Below are 25,813 nucleotides of genomic sequence, written 5' to 3'. Positions count from 1 at the left end.
TCGATCTATTCTATTGGAAACCCGGTAGGATATATGAACTAGGAACACATAATCAGGATGCTGCTAAAAGAGATCTTAGTCGTTATCTGCTATTTGCTTTTTGGGTCGTGCCGAACTCAAACAGTACACAAAGGTGCTGGCAGTCAGTTATATCGCAATCATGCTGAACGGGGTAGCCGGATATTTGGTAACCCATCGGTCCTTGCTGCACACGATCAAAATGTGCACGAGTGGGATGTTATATTCTCTAGACGAGTCGGCCTCGAGGAACACTTAGCCGATCTTGCTGCAGTCACTAATATACAACAGCTTACTATCGCTGCTGAATATGACTTTAATGACCCATGCGACACCATGCTAGCCAGAATCTTCCAAGAACTATTAACTCATTCACAACTATCTCGTCTGATTCTTAAGAATATAATAGTTGACACCTTTCCAATGACTCTTAAAAACAACAGATACATTGAGCACCTTGTCTTTACAGATAACTTTCGCTTAGCCGCGGAAGAAGCCATCAAGGAGCACGATTCAGCCGCCGATTCAGCCACCGACCCAGCTAACCCAAAACCACAAATAAGTCCGAAACATGATAAGAAGAAGAAAGATATTATCCTGTTGGCCCTAAGTCTACCGCAACTCAAAAGTCTGCATCTAGAAACCACCGGACTATTATTGGCCCAACCAGCTGAACCACTCCAAGGCCTCTCAACCCGACAAGTGCTGGATTCTCTCACCGTGATTAATGGCGGTGTCTTCTTAGTTGAATTTATGCTAAAACGCATTGCCTCTACTTCTAGGCTGGTTCTCAAAGGTAACGGTTTTATTGGGCTTGATGTTTTGATGAACATAAACAACCCAACTCTGTTTAAGAAGATCACACACTTCGTTTTTAATGATGAGCCGTTTATTCAACGATTAGAGGTTGGATTCTTTTCCCAACTGACTTCTCTTTCTAATCTGTCCCTTCTTAACACCAATCCTAAAGTACTAGTAAGCAGCGCCTTCTTTACAAAAGAGCTTGTTTTTGAAGGCATCATCTCTCTTGATAGTCATCTCTATTTGCAAATGGAGGCCATTTACAACACATTCTTGGAAACCAAAACGTCTATTTTCGTGTTCGAGGTCTTTGAGGCCGCTATGACTAAGAACAATCTTGTCTTAGAGATAAGTAGACACATGGAACAGTACCGCGACATAGTTACCGGCGAGCACACCGTTATGCGTTCTATTAAGATTCACAACAGCAGGTTCTTGTTTAGCATCCCAACTCTCCACAACGTTTCAGTGCTCCGACTCACCTACACGAGCAGCGAACGTCTTGGGTTCGTCGACTTTACACAGCTACTTAAAACAGTAATGCACCGCGGCAAGCAGCTCGACTCTCTTGTTTTGCAGTTCACCAAGAAGGCAGTGGCGTATGAGTATGTCAACACTACTATAATAGAGCCAGGCGAGAACCCCAAGTTCTATATCAGCACTACTATGCTAGAGACAAGCAAGAACCTCAAGTTCTTTGCCATTGAAAACATTCAAGGCTCCAATAAAGCCGACATAAAGGCAGTTCAGGGCAAAGTCATTGCCGGTGAAGGCGACCCGTCCATCTTCATTGCCAAAGAAAGGAGTACTCTTCAATCTTCCTGGCAAGACATTCCAAATCTCGATTATACGCTATACTTGGTGGATACATACTATCTTCCAATTTGGTTCAACAATACTTTCAGCCAACACCCGGAGATTCTACTAGCAGATTACCGTCTAAATCTTCTACCACCGTCCACCACAATAACTGTGCCACTTTTACTTACTATTCTCAAGCAACTACATCCGAATGAGAGTCGGGCTAAAAATAGCCTAAAAGCACATATCCAATCACTAACCAACTTGTTTGATATGTGCCTGAAGTGTTTGAAACCCTTTGATTCGGTGTCGCACAACCCAAACAACAGCCCTTTAAAGAGGTACTTTGTGGTCCTTTCTTGCCGCCACCATCTCTGCCAGGACTGTATCTTCCTCATTCACAAGCCAGACGAAACTTCCCATGCTAGTTTATTCCCTAGCCTGAGCTCTGCCCTGTCCAAGCTAACCCAATACATTGCCAATAGAGTAACAGGTTCCAGCAGCGAAAACAACCGAAAGTCCACCTTCATCTGCCCAGTGCCAACCTGCGGTAAAGTCAGTAGCTACTATTACATTGATAACATCACAGCACTATTGTTTGGTAAGTCCGGGACGCCAGCATAGATATAGATTCAGCTGGCATATAATTGGCATGTAGATAGATAAAGCCCCAATGTGTGTCCGTTAAAGTTTAATAAACTCTAAGTAGCCAAAACTATATGCGCAATCTAAAACCTGTTGTTTTCTTTTGATGCAAAAGCAGCCTATTTTGATACCAACTTTGTTAGATATACAATAGATAAGCACTTGGATATTTATTAATTAGATGCTTAAGATTGGCTCGTAATAGCATCGGCTTCAATAGTGGGATTCTCAATCTTCTTGGCCTTCTTGAAGCCTAACTTTCTTTTCATCCACGAGAAAGATGAACTGATCGCATTCTTAGTAGCAGTGGCAGCATTTTGGACCTTCTTCTTAAGTGTTGTCTTGGATTGTTTATCATCTGATCCGATGATTGATTTTGTATCATCAACAACCACAGACCTATCATCAGTACGGTCGAAATGATTCGTGCTCGATGCGAGAATCGAATCAACTGTACCTGTTGAACCGGCAACATGTACCGTTACTGACTCAGTATTAGGGTTTGGGTTACCACTGCACATACAGAAGGCCTGGATACTGATTAGAGCAAGAGCAACAAGACGGACTAGTTTAAAAGATGATGACATTATGGATTAACAAGGGTATTATTAAAAATAAAGAAAGCAGAACACACACATTTGTGCTCAAAATTTCCTTTTTAGGAAAATTAAGAAAACAACAGCAAAACATTACATATAATATTACCATATTGGGTAATTCTTATAAAATCTTTGATTTTTTCCCAACTAACAAATGAAAGATAAAAGCGTAGATGTAGTGACATACATGGATGAACAGGGTCAATTGTATGGGATAACCAACAATGGGGAGTGGGTTGATTTCAATAAGGAGGACACCGTTAAGCGTCCGTCGCTTGGTTCAAACTATTCAAATACATCAATCAAATCAACTAAACCACACAGCCACCACCAACGAAACATAAACGATAAAGGGCCTTTTGCCAAAATGGGGTTTATCAACTATTGCTCGGCTATGTTTGCCGGTCTGTCTTTATGTGGGATTCTGTATGTGCTGTGTAATGTAGTCTGGGTGAGTCTGGACAATCTTCATTCTCTTTCGTATAATACACGTGTTGCGGCCGATCAGAATATTGTATCAGCCCTGGCCCTTGGAACAGTTCTTTTTGTTCTTATCGCGGGGTATATGCTTCTTGTGTTCCGGCGAGCTTTCCCTCGGAACTGTAGTAAAGTCGCCTCAATGGCTTACTTGGCAATTGGATGTGTAGTGACCGTAGTGCATTTGGGACTTATGGGAGTTGCAATGTACTTCTTAGCGCCAATGATAACTAAACTTGCCGTTGATAACACAGTTATTATGTTTGCTATCAACAACTTCTTTATGATAACTTTACCAGCGATTGCAGTGTTTTTGATGCTTATCGGCTTAATAATAGATCTACTAGGCCCAAGACATATCGCGCCAAAACCGAACTATTCAGTTGCAAAGACTTGGAGGCGACGACTGGTGATTGTTTTAGTACTAGCACTCTTTGTGGGAGCAAACATCATCATTGTAACGAATCACCAACTCCTTGGTGAAAAGATCTCGAAGGCACTGGGTTGGATGGCCGCTGTTACCCACCTACCTAAGTCATAAGTCCACTAAGAAAGCCGTCTTACACTGGTACAATTGGTTAAACACAATTTAACGTGTATGATCGATTAATAAAGACTCTATTCGAACTAGCGATTTATTAGAATGACTTACTTTTAGTTTGATATCCATCAATTTAACCCAATCATAAGTCTTAATCCAATACCACACCAAACTCAATACCATACCAAATGCCATCCCAACCAAACCCACCTAGATGCCAACTAACCCCAACTAGATACCCAATCACTGCTATTGTATAGAAGATGGTGCTGGATTTGTTGTCTGTCCAGGTTAACGGAAGAAACCAAGGAGAGCTTGGTATAAATCAAAATCATTAGATGCTAGTGCATCTGTGAATGGAGATGGGGGCGGAGACAAGGATGGAGATGAGGCACTAAGTATATGTTTAGTGCCGTTGGGGTGAGTTTGGATATTTGGCAATGGCTGCATTCTTGAGTGTATCAAGCAGGTTCGTTTGAGCTGTTTGCCCTGTAGAAAGTCGGTTGAGAAGATGACCGATAGCCACTGCAATTCCTAAAATGGCAATGCCAACCAATACAAGCTTCAGAATGCCTTTCTTGGTTAGCCACTTCTTCTTTCTACCTGCTTTATCCCAAATGCTGCTTGCTATCATCAGGACAAGAATAAGAACTAGTTGGAATATCTTAAACTTGATCCAAAAGTCGTCCTGACTGAATAAGCCACCAATTACACCTCGACACACCCACTTACTCAACAAACTAGTACCTAATACTGCTGCAGCTAGAACAATGACACCAAGAGCTATTCCAATGCGCCAAACAATTCGATGGGTTGTCTTATACTTAACATTAACGTTAGCTAGTTGCATGCACGCATATATTACACAGCAAATAGCCACAAATGTAGCACCTAGGGTGAGGAGAGAGCCGTTGAGAGTAACATAAGCAACTTGCTCGCGACTGCCTGTGAAAGAATCCACGGATCTCCAGAAATAGTAGCAAGGAAGAACGCATTGCCAAAGTAGATAGACTGTGGTGGTCGCAGTTGCAATGGCAAATATGTTGGTGACCCTTCGTTCGAGTTTAGTTGGAGAGCCAGTGGAAGGATCAGTTGAGAAATTAGAAGGCTTATTATTTCCTGACTCTACTTTCTTACCAGTTTCCCTTTGTGGTAGTTTTATATTATCGCCAAATGGGGCGGAATAATCCAACGGTCTGCTAGGGGCCATGCTACTGGGTTCGTACACTAGACCATTAGTTGTGCTACTACCAGATAAGTTTCTGTGACTAGACAGACTATTGGGTGAGTCATTAGGTTGAAGCATGCTGGTAGGGGGCTCATATAATTCGTTCTTGGTTGGTGGTACAGTTGGAATTGGGACACGACGCAGACCTTGTTGATTGCCTTGCTCGCTATCTGAGAATTGACTATTAGCAGCCAGATCAACTATGGGTGGCCATACGCGTCTTCGATGGCCTATAGTGGCTATCTTAGGCACATTGGCCGGGCTCTGGCCGACAAGATGGTTCTTCTTTGATGGAAGAGTGTTGGTAGCCAGGCGGGGATGTGTTTGAGGTGTTCGAGGTGGAATAGGAGGAGGAGAGGAAGGCCGTTTTGTTGAATAGGGCAATGAAGGTGCCATCTCATGAGGTATACTAACCCAAGTATCACTTCTGTTAAAAGGCGGTCGCTTAAAGGTAGAAAAGTTAGTATTGAGTTGGGTTGCCGGTTGTGGTAATAGTATGCGTCCGGGTTCAGTTGATCCTATTGCCTTGAATGCAATGGGAGGAGGAGGGGGAAGTGAGTCAAAATCATCTGTAGTGCTATGGGTGTCTTCCAGTGGTTTAGTTGAGTCTTGTACTCGGCCAGGTAAATGGGCAAGCGGCAGGGGAAGGTCGGGTGATGCTAAGCCTACGGGATCAGTTAGTAAATTTGCATTAGGCGCCGTAAGAGATGGAAGACCCTGCCATTTGCTGATTTGAGGGATAAATGTGCTAGTACCCGGTGCGTTTGTCGCGGCTGTTGGGGGCGGTGGGGCCTGCCTAAATGGCACTAGTAGATGGGGTGCAGATTTAGGTCGCGGTAATGTATTAGCCATGGGAGTGTGTTCAGATGGGGCGGAATGTCTTGCATCTAATTGCTCGGCTGGTCGGATAGCCTTGGGTGGCTTAAAAGTTGACATTTCATAGGTGTCATAATTGGTGGGATGGCTTGCATTATCTAAACCTGATGATTCTGATAAATAGATACTGGAATTCTCCATGTGATAGTGAAAAAAAGCTGAAAAATCAGATTTATCATTGGATTACCATATTAGGAATACGGTTATTAAAGACAGAAATGCGTAGGGAAATTACCGGTTTTATTATCGAGTTGTTATTGAATTGACACTGTGCTGGTATGTTTTTAGTAGATTCTGATAATATAATATCGCAGTCCTGCATTCGTAGATGTTGTTCTGAAGGTGGGTTTTTTCCTTTTTGGGAAATTTTCCTTTTTGGGAAATTTGGCACAGAATTTGTTCTATTCAAAATGTACCGACTTGGTGTTATGGGTATAAGATAGAACCTTTTATAAAATACTAGTGGGTAGTTGTGATATATAAATTAGGTGGATTTATTAAGAGAGTTGTTTTCTTCGGTCCGCCATTTTAAACTCTCGTATTTATTCATGTTCAGGTCTATTTATAGACAGGAAAATTTCCTTATTAGGTAATTTCCTTCCCGTCTTTTTAAAACCGGAAATGTCCTTTTAGGAACATACAACAAAGAGAACGGCCTTAAATGGTGTTTAAGTCTAAGCGCTTCTTTATGTCTTCTAGTAGAATCTTTTTAAGCTCATCTGTATCTGGAACAGTAAAGTCTTTAGTATGACCATCTGTATCTCGAACAGTAAACTTTTCAGAACTGCTCTTGTGACGTGCCAAAAAGGTATCTATGCTCGTTGGTAATTGAGGCTCAATTCTTGCAACTAATTTATCCCAGTATTTTGCCTTCTTGCCCTCTTTTAGATGCTTTGCATGTTTCCTGGCCCATTCAACCTCAGCTTGGATATCAACTGTATAGGTCGCATAAGCATTTTTGAAGATTTCAATATAGCTCTCTTCCTTAGTGGGGTTAGTATCGGGTTTTACTGTAGTGGGTTGCGGTAGAGTTGGCACGGGGTCAGAGATGGTGCTTTCATCTACTGAAACATTATGAGCTGTTGTATGTTGTTGTGGTTTTTTAGGGCGTGTCGTTGATCTAGGTTTGGGTATAGGATGTTCGGGGTTGGTAACACTAGCCTGTAGTGGTTGGTATTCTAATTCGTTTGCTAATGTTAGAACAGGCACTGGGCTGGAATCAGTGAGTGCTTTCATAGAAGAAGTGGGTTCTGGTTGAACTGGCTCGGGCTCCTTATTAATAGTCGGGAGAGGATCTCGTGGTTCAGAAAGGATTCTCTGATGTGACCGTTTTGATGGAGCTCTAAGAGTATTCTTATGTGTTTGGCCAGAAGATGCTAGTGTTGAGCGATGTGTTGTTGGGGTTATCTCTTGTGATAGGTTGTGAGAATCTTCTGGGTTGTGCATTATTATGCTAGCGGTTGTAACGACGCGAGGAGGTGCGGTGGTGGGAGAAGCCATTGAAGTGAGTTGCTCTGGTTTTGGTTCTACTGGGTGGGTAAGTTCGTGGCTTATGGTGCGTGGTGGTGTAAATGGGGGCAAATTATCTTCTTGTTCTCTAACAATGTCTTCTGATGTATCTAATGGCTTAGTTCTTCTTATCATGTCTGGATTCGGATCTGATGATGTTGGGCTTGCGGTAAATGATGAGAAACACGGCATGTTGGCATCACCTCTTGTAAACCCTTGTGTTGTTTCTTGTTCGGGCATATCTGTGGGTGGTATTGGCTCTTGTTTGGGCATATCTGTGGGTGGTATTGGCTCTTGTTCGTGTACATCTGTGGGTGGTGCTGGCTCTTGTTCGGGTATATCTGTGCCTGTTGATATATCTACTTCATCGTCTGCGAGAAAGAACGGTCTTGTCTCAGTCGGTCTTTTTCGAAGTCTATGTATGTAGATATATAATAGGACAAGCACAAGAACTAGAACAAAAGTGCCTATGACAGCAATTATGCCATTAGTGGTGAGCCGTGTTTGAGCCTCCACGACTGTATTCGGGCCTGGCTTCGGTTTGTATTCATCTATAAGTTCAACAATCATATCACTTAACTTCTCGAGCCCCTTACGAAGGTCTTCCGGATAGTTGGTTGAAGAATTGAGACGTCCGGTTCTAACGTCAAAAATAGAAAGATCTGCCATTTTTTGATCGTTTTTTTGTCATCATTTATAATGATAACAACTTAAAAATTTCCTTTTTAGGAAAACCCCAACTGGCCTATCAAAAATTTGTTTGTGTAGTGCCGTTACACAACCACTTACTCCTTCTTCACACCAAGTCGTTTGTTTATGGACTGATCGCACACGTATTAGGTTATTGGGTTAGTCGAGAATTCGAATCATATCAAACACTAACCCAATAGAAGTATGACGTCATATCATCGTTTACATTCAATAAATGGCCGACTATGTCGTATCAAGATATGTTTTTAATAGAGTATGGATTAGTCTAGATGGACTTCGCATTAGACACTATAGTTTGACTAATTTATTTACTCATTCAACAAATGATACTAACTGCCACCCCAGCCCTAGCCCACTTCCACTCTCTACTATCCTCATCTTTCTATACCAACCCTATACCCCTCTTTTCTCTATACCAATCATATACCAACCATATACTAACATAATACTACTCAATAAATTGAATCTAAACTAATCTAATCCATTAACTTTCCTTTTTAGGAAACTCTGCTGATATTTCTTATTGCAGTGTTCTTTATTGGGCCAGTCTTTTAACTTGACCTTAAGTTGATATTTAAAAACAGCTGTACCAAATCAACTTAATCACAAGCAAGACAGCCATGGAAATCAAAAAGACCAAATCAACTATGTCCGGTTTTTGTTTGGTTTCAGTAATGATTTCGTGGAGATAGGCAAAATAATGCTGGGTGGTGTAGTTGTATTTTTCAATTATTCGTACATTTGTCTGGTCTTTGTGGATCGGCGTAAGATAAATCCAGCAGAGAGTACCTTTTGAATGGTAGTCAATCGAAAGCGCATTGTTGCCTACCTTGTAGATTTCATCAATAAACTCGTTGTCAAATTGAATCGTTCGGCGGTTGATGTACGTTTTGATCTCGATCTTTTGGTTAGTTAAGGTTTGGTAGAACTCAAGTGTCTTTCTTTGGTTAGTGATCTCTTTTAATAACTGCCGAATGGGCACATTGTATATCTGTTCTTCTTCAGACATGTGCTTCTCCTCCACTTTCTCGGCCGGTCGTGGGAAGTCAGCTTGGAAGATGCTTTTGGTACCAGCTGGTAACTCCATGACTTTCTGCCAGAGCTGAAGAGCCACTGGATAGGCATCTTCCTTAAATGAAACAGCTCTAAAGCTGTATGTTTTATCATAAGTAATGATATTGAGACAATGTTGTAAAAGAATTTTGGTAGTTACTTCGATAGCAATTACATTTTTGAAATCAATGATAATAGATGCTTTCCCAAAGAAGCTTTTGGTAAAGAAACAAATATGTTCTGTACTGATATATATTCTACCTTGATAGTATTTGGAATTTTCATTCAGTAAACAAGTATTAGAATATTCTAAAGCTTCATTCTTGGGAATACTTTTGAACAGCTCATGAAACTTCTCTCCACGCTTTAAAGAAGGTAGATGCTTTCGATTTACACTTTCACCATTCATAAACACTAGTTTTTGAGTGTAATTTGAAAATAAATGTCGAAACGAAACACTCTGAGTTGGTTTTTGAAAGAACAATATTGGGAAGATCTATCTATTAATGAAAAGATTGAAGCAAGTATTGCTTGTTGTCGTAGTGGGCTGGGTTTTGACGGTCGGTGCATGCTAATTCGTGAGATTGCAACTACTATTAAGCGAGAATTGGAAGGTATTATGGCCAATTTGAAGTTTCAGGACTTGGAAAATGACGGAAGCCAATCAAATATGACAAAGTCTGGCCAAAGTATGATTTATGATAGGATGAAGGTTGAGGAATATATTGGTAGATTGGCTTCATGGGCCGATGCAACTGTGCTTAAGTATAGTTATAAGATTGTGTGCAGTCCTGATACGGCTTTGGGTTTGGTTTTGATTTGTTTGGAGATAATTAAGACGGGCGTGGCCTTAGTGGAGGTGGGTCTTGATGTTGGGTTAGTATTGGGGTTAGCTTCGCCATTTCTGGGTCTAGCTGCTTCGCTGTGTCATTTGGTGGAGGGCCGGGTGAGTCTTGGGCTTATGCAGGAAGTGGCCAGGCTTTGGCGGGAGTATAAAGGTTCGGAAGTAAGACAGATTGGCTTGAATATAGAAAGAATAGGATACGTTCTGTTGCAAGATAAGGAAATCAAAATAATGCCATTTTTGGTTGAGCTTATGCGGATAAGACACTTGTCGGGGTTGCATAAGTTGTTTATTTATGCTTTAGAGGGGGAAATTGATGAACTTGATGGTTTATTTGAACTTTTTCGTATCTTTGGTCCTGATGAGTTGGTTGATAGTATGCTTCAGGTGTGTATTGAAGATGCCTGTACGTTTGATCTTTATTTAGTGGTGTTTATGTACTTGTACTATTCTGGGCAGGACTACTCGCGGTTGTTACTGTGGTTGGTGCATTGGTGTACGGACCAGAAGTATAGTCTTACTTTGCAGAGTAGTGAGAAAGACTCTAATGAGAAACGCGCACTTTGTATCTTGACTCGGATGCTATACTTATCGGATGGGGTCGTTGAGATAGAGAAAGAAGAGTTGTACTGGAGCACACGATCCCTCTTAGTGATCTTGCATAGAACATACTCTGAGAAGGATGTGATTAGAGCTATGCAGTGTGGTACTGATGAGTCCTTGTTTTTCTTTCATGCCGTGGTGTTGATTAATCGGCAAGTTACCCTGAAGCACTTGTGTGTCTCTTTTGTCCTGGCTAATCTGGCTAAAATGCCTATCTGTTTGTACATTGCTCTTTTGTTTGACTTGCCGATTGAAACTACCTTTGCGAACTCCAAGGAACAAGTCCTGTACTTAGTATGTCGTAATAAGAAAGAAGAACTGAAAGCACATATTCCACAGTTTATTTCGGATGGTCTATTGGGATTCTCGACCTTCTTAGAGAAGAGTCTTCCCGTGGTGGAGCTATACTTCCCAATCTTCTATTCCGTGCGAAAGATAGATATTGGCCAGGCCTTTGTATTTCCCGAAAAATGGCGGATTCTTCCAACTAGGTCGATAGATAAGGATATTCTTGCTCCAGGCCGGTGGATGAACGATGACCGGAAGAACCTAGCCTGGATGCTCTTTTTAGAAACAACAACTAACTTGCTTGCCGGCACTAAGGTGGCCTACACAACCAACTACAGTCTTGAACTTCTGCTGAGAGCGCCTAGAATCACACGAGCTGTCTGTGCCTCTTCCTTTCCAACCAGAGAAGAGCATATTCTCCAACTATGTCTTGAAACCACAAACCGATCCCAGCAATTAACCCAGTACGAACGCCTTAACCTTCACTCCGCCATCTATACCATCGGCTGCCAAACGCAAAACCCGTCTCTGCAAAGCGATATCTTTGCTTATCTTAAGAAGAACCTTTCCTTCCTCGAATACCATGCACTTGTTAGACCAGGCCCTAACTCATCCAGACCTGCCAATTTACTTGCTCAGCTGATTCAGGATGCCCTGCCCGTTTGTACGCCAATCCGCCAGCAAGTCGATAGTATACCCAAGCGTATTCAGAAGAAGATAGACTACTTCGCCAAGGCCGCAACCCTTTCCCCGCGCAATCTCTTTATTCTCAAGACTTACTTTAAATTGAACTATCTCTCCTACGACCTACTTAAGAGCACAACTGATAGGTATTTTTCTCCAACCAGCAAACTAGCACAATTACTTCCAATCTACTACAATGACTCATTAGAAGAAACCATCCCAGGCCCACCACTTGCACCCAACTCACTGCTTTATATCATTGATGCCTTTATGCGCTCTCTCTTCCCAGAGAAGGTCTTTTTCTATCGCTTTCTCTGTCGGGCTCTAGGCCATACCCAGGCCCTAACCCAGCTAGAAGTCTGCGCTCTCATCCAGGCCCTTGAATACGCCCACGCTTATCGCCGGAAATGGTTTGGCTGGCTACACCTTCTTTTCAATGAGTATACGGTTGAGTTTACCCGTTCCCGTCATGTTCTGAAGTTCCAAAGGCTTGGCCCCTTTTGTCGTGTCAAGCAGATGATTGCCTTGGCTAAATGCCAGCAAAACCTCTTCACTGCCCATTACAATACGACTAACCCCGAAAAATCAACGGCTGCCTATTTTGCCGACTTAATTCCAGTCACTAGCTCCATCAAGGTCCTTCTTTACCTGGAACAAATGCCCAAACCACCACACAAGCTTTTGGCTGAACTTCCTTGCCAATCTTCGGTTTCCTTTATTGAACTCTTCTATTCTCACGACGCCAAGGTGTTTGCAACGTTCACTCCAGATTATGCCGATTTCGCCCAATTCTATACCACTAGTCTCCATCATGCCGGTCTGTGCCCCGCCCGCTATACTCAAAGTGATCCTTTCTTACTCTTTTCCAGCCGGCATCAGGATAATGGTGTGTTGGCCAAGCCGTTATACAAAACAGAAGAGCCACCTCTTCCGTCTGTGGAGGAACTTCTTGAAGCCGCAACTAAACTCGAGCAGTGGAGTGAAGCCCTTGATAAAACCGAAGCCATGCATTTTATTCTGGCCAACTCTTTAATCATCAGTGGGCGCTCTGATAACCGCTACATTGACTTTTTGTTAGTAGATGGCCCCAGCCAAAGATACAAGTTCCTGCGCTCTTTAAACCCTACCGGTGTCTCTGGACGTACATATAATGGTTCTGACCAGATTGAGGAGGCACTTCATATGTGCACTCTTCCTCCCCATCGCCTTATCTTTGCCCTTGACGAGCGCCGGGTTCTCAACAGCAGTGCTCTCTGTCTAACTGTCTCCGCTCTAGAACACAAGTGGCTTAATAAGTCAGCTGAAGCCTTCCTATCAGGCAATTCCAATTGCCAACCCATTATTGCTGATATTATCGCCCCACATTATACTAACCCAACCCGAGTTGAATCTTGTACTAATCCAAGCCAGAAACCTACTACTTTAGACGAACTAAACAACCTACCCTGTTCTGCCTCAAGCGATACTACCAACCTAGCTATCTATCTTCTCCTACTGAAAATCGAAGAAAGAATCCTTCCCTCACCCAACCAACTCCAGCTACTAGAAAGAGTTCAAGGCTATCTCGAAGCCCGAACTAAAAACAGTCAAAAGGATCCAACCGCCCTCCTCTATGCCAAAGCCGTCTCTATCCACACCCTCTATATGGCCCAAGAGTGCAACAAACCGCCTAAACACGTACTTAATAACTACATTGAGAAGGCCACAACTGCTAATTTTGGCTTCTACCACTACAATGTCTTTTGTTCACTAGCCAAAGCCTGTTTATTCATCTTTAACTCCCAAACCATCCATCGCTCAGTCAAGAACAAGAAACCAAAACCCGACGGGCCTACCAAGCATAAGTTCGTTCAAAAAGAGGAAACAGTTGTTCGCGAGCTAGAAGAAGAACGAACCAAAGAAGTCACTGAAATTGAAACCAAAGCCCGCACCCTAGGCCTAAAACTTCTCATTCGCGTAGCTGAATTTCACAACAATCTCCAAAATCTAGTTGGACTTATCCATCTTCTTTTCTCAGAAAAGCACCAACAAGACAAAATCGATCCCAATTGCCTAAACGACATCGATATCCGTTCTTTCTTCCCACTTAAACAACAAATTATCTCCTACTACTATCACCTCTTATCAGTAGCCAAAAAAGCAACACTTACACAAACACTCAAACTACTCCTCATGCGTATGCTAGAGACAGCTCCCCACCGTGTCGCCTACGACATTCTAATCCGAGAAAGCCCGCAGGCCCACGATAAGTTTGTCTCTCTTATTCCCCCAGAGATTCGCCGTGATATCAAACAAGTAGTCCGTGAGTACCATTTAATTCTAAGACAGGCCCAAGCCGCCATTCCCATCACTGCTAGCTTCCCTCCTAAAACACCCGTTCTTACCTCCTCTATCGATAAGTTTACTAAAGATCCAATTATTCAACAAGTCCTCCCCAAATCCAAGCAACTTAAAGGCATCAACAAGCCGGTCCGAATCAAAATTCTAGCTAGCAATGGTCTTATCTACCAAGAAATCCTAAAGCTAAACGACGAGCTCCGCCAGGATATTCTAAGCACGCAAGTCTTTCACTACATGAACACCATTCTTGATAACTCCACCGGCACTTCAATCTTTGGGCCACGTATTCGTACCTCCTGCACCACCCCCATAATCGAGTCACGCATTCGCACCTATAACATCGTTGCCCTCGAACGGTTCTTTGGTGTTCTAGCTTTCATCCCTAATGCAGAGCCACTCGGCACCACTATCGACCAACTACGCAATCTATCCACCAAACCAGCACTAACTCATTCTGAATGCCGCAAAACCATGGAAGATTCACTTAATCTCCCCCTATCAGAAAGAACAGCTATCTTTTTAAAGGTCCTTAAATTACACCCACCGGTGCTTAAATACACCTTTGATGGCCCAGGTCCCTTTGAGTACTTCAAGCAAAGAAAGACCTTCACTCATTCTTTCTCCATCAATGCCATTGCCACCTATGTCTTAGGCCTAGGAGATCGCCATCCCCATAATATTCTTCTAGATAAGACCACCAAGGAGTGCATTAACATTGATTTAAATCTAATTTTCGACCAAGCCCGACTCCTATCTACTCCCGAACGTGTCCCTTTCCGGATGACCCAAAACATTGAACAAGCCCTTCTAGCCTATACCACCCATACACACCAAAACGCCATGGCCGCTTTCTTCGCCGCTCTCAAAGAAACCAAGGAAAGTTTCCTTGTCTTCATCAGTATTATCCAAGTCGAACCTCTCTACCGCTGGCAAGTCATCCGTACTATCTCAAGAACTCCCCGACTCTTCTCTGACTACCAAAGCATTCTAGCCCGACTCCAAGACAAACTCAACGGTACCGAAGATGGATTCACACAAAGCAATACCGCCCATATCCAAGCCCTTATTCTCAAAGCCACCGATCCATCCCGACTAGCCCAAATCTATCCCGGCTGGTCACCCTGGATCTAACTAATCCCCAAATAAACTCCCTAGACTACTACCAACTACTTTGTATTTTCTTATCTATTTAGTTATTTCCTTCAACCCACCATTTATTATCCATCTATTTAAGTACTACTAATACTAACCCAATACTGATAAGAGCAAAACACTACACTATACGATACTACTAACTCAACTAATCACTCAACTAAACTCTCTACTAGCCACCATACTACTAACTACAATACATCATACTACACTGCATCACCCAACTACACCACACTATACATCATACTACACTACTAAACTATACTATACTACATTACTACCCCACCCAACTAACTATACTACTAACTACACTATACTACATCACCCAACTACATCACACTACTGACTCAATTGCTAACCCCACACCACTCAATACTAAACTATACTAACTACACTACTAACTACCCCAATACACTACATCACCCAACTAACTATACCACACTACACCACTCAATACAATACTATATACTATATACTATATACTATATACTATATACTAATTCAATTGCTAACCCAATTTATTGTGACTATCGTACCATTGCCGTGCCATGATACTTCATTTGCTCTTTAGCAAACAACTCAAAGTACTGCCCAATAATGGAAACAGCCAGAATAATGTTCTGACCCGAGCCAATCGTATCCAGTAAATCACTCATAATGGAAATCCCACCAATGATTATCCCCGATAGCACAGCCGCAATAGGAATGTACCTATTCAGCATATCTTGGGTTCCTTGCACTGAATGACCTTTCACCACTAACTTCTGCCGCGTCAACTGCTTACCCACCTCTGTAGGAGAACTTTCATTCATCTCCATCCAGTAGTAAGCCAGTAAGGCCGAAGTCCCCAACATAAAGACCGAATAGATCAAAAAGTGAATCGGCCGTTTCAAAGCGGCTAAAACATTACTAGGAGGTGAGATATAGTAAGCAATCCCACTAACTGGCTCATAAGCCAAAGACTCTCTAATATCCCACACTCCTAAAATACGCGTATACCACCGACCTGGGCACCGATCACTCAAGAACCTTGAACACCTATAAAACGTCGTAATAGCCTGATTTTGCAAGATAATCGGCGTACTAGATACATAGAATAACTTAATGGCCCATTTCATTTGCGGCGTTTTAGCCTGCATTGAATCCAAAGGCAACTCTAACCTAATATTGTACAGATAGATAACTAAACAAAACATAGTAGCTGTACTAGCTAAACAAAAGAGATTGGGCAAGTTCTTACGAAAGAATGCTTCATAAATTGCCTCCAACTTATTCCGTCTTATCTTTAACAGTTGTAAGAATGAAAGAACTGAACCTTCAAATTCAGGACCTCGGCCCGTACTGTACACCGAAGGACTAAATGCCTTCCAAACAATTGACTCACAAATATTAGCTACAATAAACAGATTAACTCCAGAGCCTAAACCATAACCTTTCTGTAACAACTCATCTAAAAGAACAATAATCACTCCTGAGAACATTAACTGCACAACAATCAAAAGACAAACTGACATACCTAAATGACTAGGAGATCCAAAAAAGCCAGTTGATACCTGGATTAAAGCATGGGCAAAAGTAATCAAGAGGGCTAAGAGCTTTTGAAAGGCTGAGAAGAGAATTGAATCCTCTTTGATATTTTCATCAACTTTGATAAGATCAACAAAGGTTAAGAACTGAGTAACACTACCTGCCATTAAAATTGGACCTAAACCTAAATCCATAAGCGTACCACGATTACCTGCCATCATAGCTCTAAGCCAGTAGACTGGATCGGCCTTATCACTAATCATAATACCAAATAAAGGTATTTGTGAACATACTAAGTAAATCAAAATGGCAGTTAAAGTCCAGAGGAGTTTCTCTTGGAAGAGAATTTTACGGTCATTAGGGGCCACTTCGGGCAAGAAACGGGCAAAAGGCTTAACTAAATCTAATCCTCGCATAATTACGTCAAAATAAAAAAAGTAATTATGTAGAGGTTATGTTTCTTAATTGTGAAATTGGTTCTATCATATCTTTGTTTTTGAAATTTAGATGGACTTGTTTGATAAGGTTGAGGATGGCTTGGGTTGGGATGTTTCTTTTTTGGTAGAAGTCTTGTAAGTAGAGAAGGTTGATAACGAGGAGATTGCCTTTACGTCCGAAGGGTTGGGTACGGGCAATGAAGATATCTTTGAGATCTTGAATGAGGAGGTTGAGGAGGTGAGTATGGAGGAGAGTGAAAGTTTGGGTGGTAGGTATGAAGTTGGTGGTTTCTGGGGGTAGGATGAGGTCGAGTTCTTGGGTGAGTTGGAGGAGCCAGGGTTCTGGCTGGACGGAGTATTGGAGGTCGGTGCTGTAAGTGGATGTAGGATGGAGGTCAAGAATGAGGGCGCGGATTTTAGCGACTTGTTTTTGGCAGAGGTATTGGACGACTTGATCTTGCATCTTTTGAACTGGCTGAATGTTTAGTTGAATTGAGTGAGTAGTGGTAGGGGTGGGGGTAGTAGTGGTATTGGTGTTAGTATTGGTGTTAGTAGAAGTAGAGGTGTTAGTATTCGTGTTCTTATTCGTATTGGTATTAGTAGTGTTGGTATTGATATTGGTATTGGTATTGGTGTTAGTAGTGGTATTAGTAGAGGTATTTTGAAGTTGTTGGGTGAAAGTGAGCATGGTAAGGGTAATGAGGAAACGTTGGGGCATGGGGGCCTTGTCATTTTGAATAAAGCGAATGGAATGGTTGATGTAGCAGTTAAAGAGTTTTTGGCGGTACTTAGGGTACTTTTCATCTTGGACTTGAGCTATTAGAGTGGCTAGGAAGTGCATAATGTCTTCTGGTGTATAGGCGGAAGTTGAAGTGGGTTTAGGTAGAGTTTGGGTGGGTTTAGGAGTAGATTGTGCTAGAGTGGATTGGGTGGATGTGGATGTGGATGGATTGGGTTTCATGTAAACAGAAGAAAGTAGTGTTTATTTAGTTGAGTTGAGTTAGGTGGAGTTAAGTTAAGTATTAAGTGGAGTGGATATGAATTAGATTGGGTTAGTAGATATGAATAAGTGTTTATTTAGGATTGGGGAGTTCAGTAATGGCTGTGATTTTGTCGCCTCGGATGAAAATAGTTTGGGTGGGTGTTTTAATGACAGTATTAAGATAGGAGTCAATGGAAATAAGAATGCCGGATATTTGGAGATTGTGGTAGGTGATAGTGACGGAATGGTTAATAAGTTCTTGGTAGGGGAACATTGGATGGACGTGGGTGGGGTTAAATTTTGCTTTGGGGGACGGGTTGCATTAGACCGGTATGAAGAAGATGGGCAATGTCTTTCTTACGGGCATAATAAAGAGATCCTTTTTTGGCTTCCACAAAGGTACTTCCCATTTGTACAATGCCACAGTCTTCAATTGCTCGGGCATGAATGTAGTATTCAGCGGGTGGATCACGATTATGGAAAGAAAGAGTTGGCCAGAGTTCAAAGTATTCACGGGTGATGGTAGCGAAGCGTTGGAGATGGGGTGAATGAGTTTCTGGGACTTGGCCAAAGATCCATTGGTTTTCTAGAGTTTTGGTCTTTTGGAGTTCGACTAGATGGAGTAAGTGTTTTAATCGGTCTATCTCTCTTTTAAGAAGGAGATAAGCAATAGATAATTCTGGGGGAGGAGAGGGTTGGTCTAATGCTGAGGCTATTTCTTGGAGTCTTTCGTTTTTGGTATCAATTTGGGTGCGTAGGCGAGTGATTTCTTTGGGTGAGACTGGTTGGGAGAGAAGGAGATTTAGTGGCTCTTCTTTCATGATCTAGTAGGCGAAAAAAATGGTGTATAAGCTGGACTGTACTGGTGGTGCTACTGTTATCTGGTGGTGTTAAGTTGGTTGGATCTTGATTATGAGTTGGATTCGTATGGGTGGCGGTTGTGGTTGAATTTGAATTTGAATTTGAACTTGTGGTAGGACGGGTATGAATGGTATTGATAAGAATATGTTTGATTTCTGCTAGGGCTTCATTGATATCTACGTATGTTTTGGCTATCTCATCAAGTAATTTGTGGTTAACAATATCCATAGGGTGATGTCGGTTGGTAATAAATAATGATTGAATTGGTAAGTTTGTGAAATTAGGTTGGCTTAAGTTAGTTTAGTATATGATTTGAGTTAGGATTGAGTTGGTATTTAGTTAAGGACAATGTATATGGGATGGATGTCATTTAGTTGTCAACTTAATACAATACAAACTCTATTAAAGATATTCCTTGATATGAGTACTGGTACCTTTTATCAGATAAAATCTGGTGGTCAGTAAAGAGCGATTTCATAGCGAGATATAGATTAGATAGGTGCCCTAAATTGGTTAAGGTAGGTAAATTGAAATGGTCAGAGCATCCAGAGTCTCCTTAAGTTGAAGAAGTTCTTAATATCAATAACCGACTGTTGTGTGTAGATTTACCAATGATTAGATTGTGTTAGGTTAGTATTTGTACTGAGTTGTATTCGTACTAAGTTGTGTTATTGATTTGAATGCCAATCCAATACTTTCCCTTATCTAAATATAATCTAAGCTTAAGTTGAGTTAATATTTAAATTATCTGGAAAGGCTTCTAAATTAGAATTAGGATGGGTTGAGTTTGAGTTTGAGTTTTAGAAAACATTAAATTGAATTGAGTTAATATTGAGATTAGTATTAGGATTTAGATAAGATTGTTGTGGCTGTTTGGGTGATAACAACTGGTATATGGTTGTGTAACGGCACTACAGTTGATATTAGGATAAAAGGACAAATCAATAGATAGAAATTGAGTTTATTTAACGACAAGAGATAAGAATAAAGAGATAAAACTAGGAGGATTAGGTATTAAGGAAGGCAACACTTTTGGAAAGGAGTTTGCGGACAGTATAGAACTCCTTAGAGAGTTCTCCTTCAATTTTAAGATAGATACCATCAAAATAAATGAAGATGTTTTCATTAACAATAAGTTTGTTATCAATAATTTCCGACTTTATCTTGGCTTCAATGAATAATTGACGAAGGTCTTTGAGGCGAATAGTACCAATGCACATTCCTTCTTTTTCCTGGTTCTCCTCAGCCGTAGGTAGAAGAAGTAGGGCCTTCTTACCCTTTTCAATCTTACCATGGAAGTAACCAATCATACACGTCCCCAGTGGCTGCATGTTGACTTGAAGAAGTAGATCCTTTTGGATTTTAACGGGTAAAGTATGTCGAACAGCATAAACTTCCTGGGAAGTGACTAGTTCTTGAACGGTTGGGGCCGTACTGGTGTACATAAGATAGGCCGTAAGGACTTTTCTCTTATCTGGATTTTGACCATAAACAATGATACGGTCCGTTTCAGCTCCAGCCAATAAACCTTTGAAATTATAAATATCACATTCACCAGTAAAGAGAACTGTTTCTATTTTAGCTTTGATAGAGATATTCTTCTTTTCTTTGATAAAGATTTTGAAAGCTTTCTTCTTCACAATCTCAGGCTTTATCTCTACTTTTTGTTCTTCCTCTTCTTTATGATGGCGAATGAAAATAGGTTCACCATACTCATCGGATGGTTTGCGCCGGGAAGGATTGGGAAACATTAAGTCATTGATCGTACCTTCTAGATCGTAGCCGATATAGTTTTGTTCTTTTTCTGTCGTATCAATTTCATCTTGGATTTGGTGCCAGAACTTGCAAAGAATCTGGCCACGATCTTCCTCTTCTTCTGAGGAATCCTCTATCTTTTGCTTAACCAAATCATCTATTTTCTTCTGAGTCTCTTCTTCTTCTTGTTCTTTTTTGGACATCTTATCTTGCTTTTTGATTTCACTATCTGAAAGTCGCGTATACTTAATCGGACAAATACTGAACTTCTTGCTGTACCCAAAACTAGGTGTTGTCTGAATAATCGTATTACTTGATGATTTAGCAATAATAGGCAGAACAATTGGGGCAAACCCAGAATCACCATACTTATCAATCACAAAGACAATCGGGGCATCAAGTCTTTCAGAAACACATTCATCATAGAACTCCAAGCGCAATAAGTTAAAAGGATTCTCTTTCTCTTGGTTAAACCGTTGCAGAACAGAAGTACCTGTCCATTCCAGAATAGTCTTAACTGCATCAAAGTACTTCTTACCGTAGTAGGAGTACAAAGCCATAGGTAGAGGTGGTGAAGGTTGCGCATTATGAATAGTCATAGTTAGTTCTAGTAATTGCGAAAATGAAGTAGCAATCATAACCTTCCCTTCTTTTTTGATTGTATCTCTGATAATACTCATTAAAGCCGTATCTCTTTCTTTACGAGTAGTTCGTTCTAGCTTAGTATTAGCACTGTTCACCACTATACAGATAGCTTTTTTCATACTAGTCGTATCTAAACCATCTAAATGAGCTTCTTTTCGGTGGTTAACCTTATCACAAACAATCCAAACTTGATCATTCTTTTGAATTTTCCAGATAGCACCACCGGTTGAACTGCCACTATTTAAAGGTCCCACTGTAATATTATCAGCTATTTCATAGGTCTGCATATACTTCAAAGGCACAATCCGGTCAAAAACTTCATCGGGCCGATTGCCAAAATGAGAGAGACCATGGAAGTCTTGTAAGACCTGGACTCTTTCCATAATCTCAATCCGGCCTAAAATCTTGATAGGTACAGTTCCAATAATTGGCACAGAAATGTCTAAATCTCGCAAGTGCACTAGACCGCCTAAAGATGATATATCACTTGAACACAAAAGAATATGTGTGATTCCTTGTATCTGTTCTAAATTGGGGTAGATATCAAGGGACAAGTCCGGTTCAGTCCCAAAATTCACCAGAATCTTCAGCTGGTCAATTTCAAGTATTAAACACCCCGATTCAATTTCAACAGTGCGGTCAATATGGGTTATCGTCAACTCAGTAGTCTTTAGCATACAATTAGTAAAAATATGAAATGATATATGTCTTACACTATTTTAGGCTTAAGATAGCCGTAAAGAGGTTAATCTTGAGTTGGTATTGAGTTAGATTGAGTTAGATTGAGTTGGGTTAGTATTGGGGTGGTGTTGAGTTAGTGTTGAGTTGGGTTTCTGTGTAGTATAGGTTGGATTGGATTGAGTAGGGTTGGGTTAGGTTAAGTGATTTACCAAAATATCTGATAAGGAAGTGTTTTTATGAAGTTAAGTTAGGTTAAGTTAAGTTAAGTTAGGATGGAGAGTGTAGTGTAGAGTAGTGTGATGTGGTGTAGTAAAGCTAGATGATATAAGTTAAGTTAAGTTAAGTAGTAGTAGAGGTAAGTAGTAGTAAGTTAAGTAGTAGTAAGTTAAATAGTAAGTCAAGTACTAAGTCAAGTACTAAGTTAAATACTAAATCAAGTAATAGAGGTAAGCACTAAGTGATATAATAAGTTAAGTACTAAGTGATATAACAACTTGAGTGATATCCCAACTCAACCCAACCCAACCCAATACTAATACAAACTCTCTTTATTGCTTCATTGGTACATTTACTTAGCCAATGGGATTGGCCTTGGCCTGGGCTAGCGATGAAGTGGGACTAGAAGTAGACGCATCGGGAACTGGTTGAACTTGGGGTGGATTTAATTGTTCGAAAAGACCTATAGCTTCTACCGCTGATAAACGCTCACTCGGATCAATAGCTAGCATCTTCTTAATAATACGGGCAAACCCAAGTACTTCCGGCCGACCCGACCGTTCTACTATATACTCCTCCATACGTCTTGACCTATCCTGAATCTGAGCCAGCAACAACTCCTTACTCGGTCCTTTAAACAGTAACTCATGAATCAATAACTCAGCCAAAACACAGCCCGTCGACCAAACATCAATTTTCTCATCATAACTCAAGCCAGCATGTAATTCCGGCGCCCGATAATTCCGAGAACAAATATAAGAAATATTAGACTCCCCCATCCTTATCTCTTTCGCACTACCTAAATCACAAACTTTCAAAATACCCCGCCCCAAATCAATCAAAACATTAGAAGGTTTAATATCACGATGAGCTATCCGCAAAGAGTGCAAATAAGCCACCCCACCTAACATCTGCAAGGCATAACTCTTAAACTCCCCCCAAGCCAACACCCACCGCCGCTTAATCAATCCCAGTAAGTCTTCCGGCAAGTACTCCATAATCACATTCAAAACAACCCCACGATTACTCCGTTCACCATAAGAGTACCATTTTAATTGGACAATCCCCGGATGATTCACCCGCTTCAAAATCATCAATTCCCGGTTCATGTACTCCTTCTTCTCAAAGACTACTTTCCAAGCATAAGACTCTCCATCCCGTAAAACTATATGATAAACCTCCCCAAAAGAACCCTGACCAATTTTCCGCCGAGATACACACTCTATCTCCCTTTCTAAACCATCTACACCCAAAACATTCGCCACTCGAACTATATCCATATCTGATCGCATTAATTGGTAAACACACCCCTATTTATTTTTTAAAATAGCTTCCCCTGCATGACTGAAGATACGTGGGAGACCGTGCAAATACGCACCTTTGTCAACTGGGTAAACGCTAAACTACTTAAAGGTTCCGATCGTTACAAATTGGAAAAACCCGAGACCATCTATAATTTCACGCCTATCTCTAATTTTCCCGCCGATTTCCAAGATGGCACCAGATTACTTGCTCTTATCTATTCTTTAACCGGCTCTATCTTTAATTATAACAAAAAACCAACTTTGATTGTGCAAAAACGTGATAATTTAGAAAAAGTGATTAATTACCTGAAAAGGTGCAATATTGAAATGATTAATATTGGAGCGGCTGATATTCAAGAAGGAAGTATTAAATTAACTTTAGCTTTGCTTTGGCGCCTTATTATTGCTTTCTCTTTACAGGAACTTAAAGAAGAGATAGGAAATGATAAGGATTTAAGAGCCCGAATCATGCACTGGTGTAGGCGGAAGACTGAAAGATACGGTAAAGTTAATATTGCTGATTTTGATAAGAGTTGGCGGGATGGACTTGCTCTATCTGCTCTTGTTCATGCGGATGTAGGTGGATTTACTTATGATGAAGGTACGCCTGAGTATTTAGCTACGCGGGCTCTGAATTTAGCCCAGTCTAGTATGGATGTTCCTCTACTGATTACTGGTCGCGATTTAGTTAGTGGACTTTGTGATGATAAATCACTCTTAACTTACTTACTGGGTTTATATACGGCTTCTAGACAACGGGAAACAATGACTAAACGGGCTAAGGAGCAGAAAGTAGCTGCTCAGATCCAGGAGAATCTGGCGTTCTTAAGTACGCGACAGAAAGCAGTAGCTGAACTACTGGAGAGTGATACAGTGAGTTTAGAAAGGGTTAAGAAGGAGTTGGATGTGATTTATGCCCAAGTACGTAGTTGTGAAGAGGAAAGAATGAGATTAAGTTTAGGATATCTTATTCAAACGGATATTTATCAAAGACTAAGTAGTCCTTATACTCCTTACTCTTCTGACCAAGTATTTAGTACCTTATCTATTCTATCTAATAGTTTATCTACTATTAAAACTACTGGTATATTTGATGCGGCTGCTTTACTGGATACATTAGGTCGGTGGCAATTTAAGGAGGGTAAACAAGTAGTGGGTAAGTATCAGGAAGTCTTGCATAAGTGTGGGCAAAAACTAAGTCTACTAGTTAAGACAGTGACGTTTTCGGGTGTTGTTTGTTTATTAGCTGAAGTGAGTGAAATGGCTGAGTTAGCTTGTAAGCAGCCGAGTTTAGTAGTTGTCCCGGCGGAGTGCAAGTACGAACTCTTGGAACGAGAAGCTATTATTAAGGATGCCCTAGGAGTAGTAGCTAGTGAAGTTAAGGAGGGTGAGAAACGGTTTATGGACGTCTTTGCGGCTGAATTAGCTAGGGAGAAGGAGCTTAACCAGCAATTCTCAGCGGCGGAAACGGTTACTTTAGCTGTAAGTCAAAGTATTCCTGAACCATCAGCTATGGACTTAAGTCTGTTTGAAACCAAAGCCAGGTACGAGTATTTAGTAGCTCAAGCCTTGCTGCAGGAGAAGGAGGAGCCATCAAGTTTACTTTCCTCTATTTCCTTAAGCGGTAAAGAATAAAAGCTAGCTGGTTTACTTGTGTTTGATTTAGTATTGCGTTGGGTTAGTATTAGATTGGGGTGGTATTGATTTAGTATTGTATTGGTTTGGGGTTAGTTTAGTTGAGATTAGTATTAGGTCTAGTATAGTTTAGTATTATGTTGAGTATTAGCTTTATTATAGTATTGATTTAGTATTGTATTAGGTCTAGTATGGTTGAGTATTAGCTTTATTATAGTACTGATTTAGTATTATAGCTTTATTATAGTACTGATTTAGTATTAAAATAAGCTATAAGTTTAGATGACGTCATAAATTATCAGTATTAAAATAAGCTATAAGTTATCATTATAACCTAATAGTATTCTTTTGAACTTAATCTAACTTAACTTAATCTAACTCAGCTTAATCTAACTTAACTAATACCAACTCAATCCAAGTTGAGGGTTATTAGTGTGAATAATAGCATGAAATCCAAAAGTATCTACTAAGTTGGTATATAGTTTGCCTGGAATAGTTAGCGGGTTTAAGCTTCATAAACCTTCCCTATCTTATCTTTATTACTCTTGAGTTTGGACTAACTCAACCCACCCCAATCCTAAACCAACTCAACCCATCTCA

The 25,813-nt window shown here is 40.9% G+C and overlaps 14 protein-coding genes across 14 annotated transcripts; 4 read left to right on the top strand and 10 right to left on the bottom strand.

Annotated features, from left to right (window-relative positions):
- Positions 1-57: 57 nt before the first annotated feature.
- On the top strand, positions 58-2,244 carry NEHOM01_1753 (uncharacterized protein; the record flags this gene model as incomplete). The annotated part of the gene is made up of 1 exon (XM_051490631.1): positions 58-2,244. One exon carries the CDS (start codon positions 58-60, stop codon positions 2,242-2,244), a length of 2,187 nt encoding a protein of 728 aa, XP_051346591.1.
- A 206-nt stretch (positions 2,245-2,450) lies between these two features.
- Positions 2,451-2,852, bottom strand: NEHOM01_1752 (uncharacterized protein; the record flags this gene model as incomplete). The annotated part of the gene is made up of 1 exon (XM_051490630.1): positions 2,451-2,852. The coding sequence occupies one exon, from the start codon at positions 2,850-2,852 to the stop codon at positions 2,451-2,453; it is 402 nt and encodes a 133-aa protein (XP_051346590.1).
- Positions 2,853-3,018: 166 nt separating this feature from the next.
- NEHOM01_1751 (uncharacterized protein) lies at positions 3,019-3,882 on the top strand (the record flags this gene model as incomplete). Its single annotated transcript, XM_051490629.1, has 1 exon — positions 3,019-3,882. One exon carries the CDS (start codon positions 3,019-3,021, stop codon positions 3,880-3,882), a length of 864 nt encoding a protein of 287 aa, XP_051346589.1.
- A 406-nt stretch (positions 3,883-4,288) lies between these two features.
- Positions 4,289-6,127, bottom strand: NEHOM01_1750 (uncharacterized protein; the record flags this gene model as incomplete). The annotated part of the gene is made up of 1 exon (XM_051490628.1): positions 4,289-6,127. The coding sequence occupies one exon, from the start codon at positions 6,125-6,127 to the stop codon at positions 4,289-4,291; it is 1,839 nt and encodes a 612-aa protein (XP_051346588.1).
- Positions 6,128-6,643: 516 nt separating this feature from the next.
- Positions 6,644-8,164, bottom strand: NEHOM01_1749 (uncharacterized protein; the record flags this gene model as incomplete). Its single annotated transcript, XM_051490627.1, has 1 exon — positions 6,644-8,164. One exon carries the CDS (start codon positions 8,162-8,164, stop codon positions 6,644-6,646), a length of 1,521 nt encoding a protein of 506 aa, XP_051346587.1.
- A 616-nt stretch (positions 8,165-8,780) lies between these two features.
- NEHOM01_1748 (uncharacterized protein) lies at positions 8,781-9,668 on the bottom strand (the record flags this gene model as incomplete). Its single annotated transcript, XM_051490626.1, has 1 exon — positions 8,781-9,668. The coding sequence occupies one exon, from the start codon at positions 9,666-9,668 to the stop codon at positions 8,781-8,783; it is 888 nt and encodes a 295-aa protein (XP_051346586.1).
- A 33-nt stretch (positions 9,669-9,701) lies between these two features.
- Positions 9,702-15,149, top strand: NEHOM01_1747 (serine-protein kinase ATM; the record flags this gene model as incomplete). Its single annotated transcript, XM_051490625.1, has 1 exon — positions 9,702-15,149. The coding sequence occupies one exon, from the start codon at positions 9,702-9,704 to the stop codon at positions 15,147-15,149; it is 5,448 nt and encodes a 1,815-aa protein (XP_051346585.1).
- Positions 15,150-15,697: 548 nt separating this feature from the next.
- Positions 15,698-17,113, bottom strand: NEHOM01_1746 (protein transport protein SEC61 subunit alpha; the record flags this gene model as incomplete). Its single annotated transcript, XM_051490624.1, has 1 exon — positions 15,698-17,113. One exon carries the CDS (start codon positions 17,111-17,113, stop codon positions 15,698-15,700), a length of 1,416 nt encoding a protein of 471 aa, XP_051346584.1.
- Positions 17,114-17,138: 25 nt separating this feature from the next.
- Positions 17,139-18,095, bottom strand: NEHOM01_1745 (uncharacterized protein; the record flags this gene model as incomplete). The annotated part of the gene is made up of 1 exon (XM_051490623.1): positions 17,139-18,095. The coding sequence occupies one exon, from the start codon at positions 18,093-18,095 to the stop codon at positions 17,139-17,141; it is 957 nt and encodes a 318-aa protein (XP_051346583.1).
- Positions 18,096-18,207: 112 nt separating this feature from the next.
- NEHOM01_1738 (uncharacterized protein) lies at positions 18,208-18,390 on the bottom strand (the record flags this gene model as incomplete). The annotated part of the gene is made up of 1 exon (XM_051490616.1): positions 18,208-18,390. One exon carries the CDS (start codon positions 18,388-18,390, stop codon positions 18,208-18,210), a length of 183 nt encoding a protein of 60 aa, XP_051346576.1.
- A 19-nt stretch (positions 18,391-18,409) lies between these two features.
- Positions 18,410-18,937, bottom strand: NEHOM01_1744 (uncharacterized protein; the record flags this gene model as incomplete). The annotated part of the gene is made up of 1 exon (XM_051490622.1): positions 18,410-18,937. The coding sequence occupies one exon, from the start codon at positions 18,935-18,937 to the stop codon at positions 18,410-18,412; it is 528 nt and encodes a 175-aa protein (XP_051346582.1).
- Positions 18,938-19,984: 1,047 nt separating this feature from the next.
- NEHOM01_1743 (cleavage and polyadenylation specificity factor subunit 2) lies at positions 19,985-22,054 on the bottom strand (the record flags this gene model as incomplete). Its single annotated transcript, XM_051490621.1, has 1 exon — positions 19,985-22,054. One exon carries the CDS (start codon positions 22,052-22,054, stop codon positions 19,985-19,987), a length of 2,070 nt encoding a protein of 689 aa, XP_051346581.1.
- Positions 22,055-22,630: 576 nt separating this feature from the next.
- Positions 22,631-23,566, bottom strand: NEHOM01_1742 (glycogen synthase kinase 3 beta; the record flags this gene model as incomplete). Its single annotated transcript, XM_051490620.1, has 1 exon — positions 22,631-23,566. One exon carries the CDS (start codon positions 23,564-23,566, stop codon positions 22,631-22,633), a length of 936 nt encoding a protein of 311 aa, XP_051346580.1.
- Positions 23,567-23,614: 48 nt separating this feature from the next.
- NEHOM01_1741 (actinin alpha 1/4) lies at positions 23,615-25,213 on the top strand (the record flags this gene model as incomplete). The annotated part of the gene is made up of 1 exon (XM_051490619.1): positions 23,615-25,213. The coding sequence occupies one exon, from the start codon at positions 23,615-23,617 to the stop codon at positions 25,211-25,213; it is 1,599 nt and encodes a 532-aa protein (XP_051346579.1).
- Between the last annotated feature and the right edge of the window lie 600 nt (positions 25,214-25,813).

Source organism: Nematocida homosporus (assembly GCF_024244095.1).
Source record: "Nematocida homosporus strain JUm1504 chromosome Unknown 4556, whole genome shotgun sequence".
In the NCBI taxonomy this organism is placed as follows: Eukaryota; Fungi; Microsporidia; genus Nematocida; species Nematocida homosporus.
Note: the sequence above shows the minus strand (reverse complement) of the source record. Positions and strands in the feature narration are given on the sequence as shown.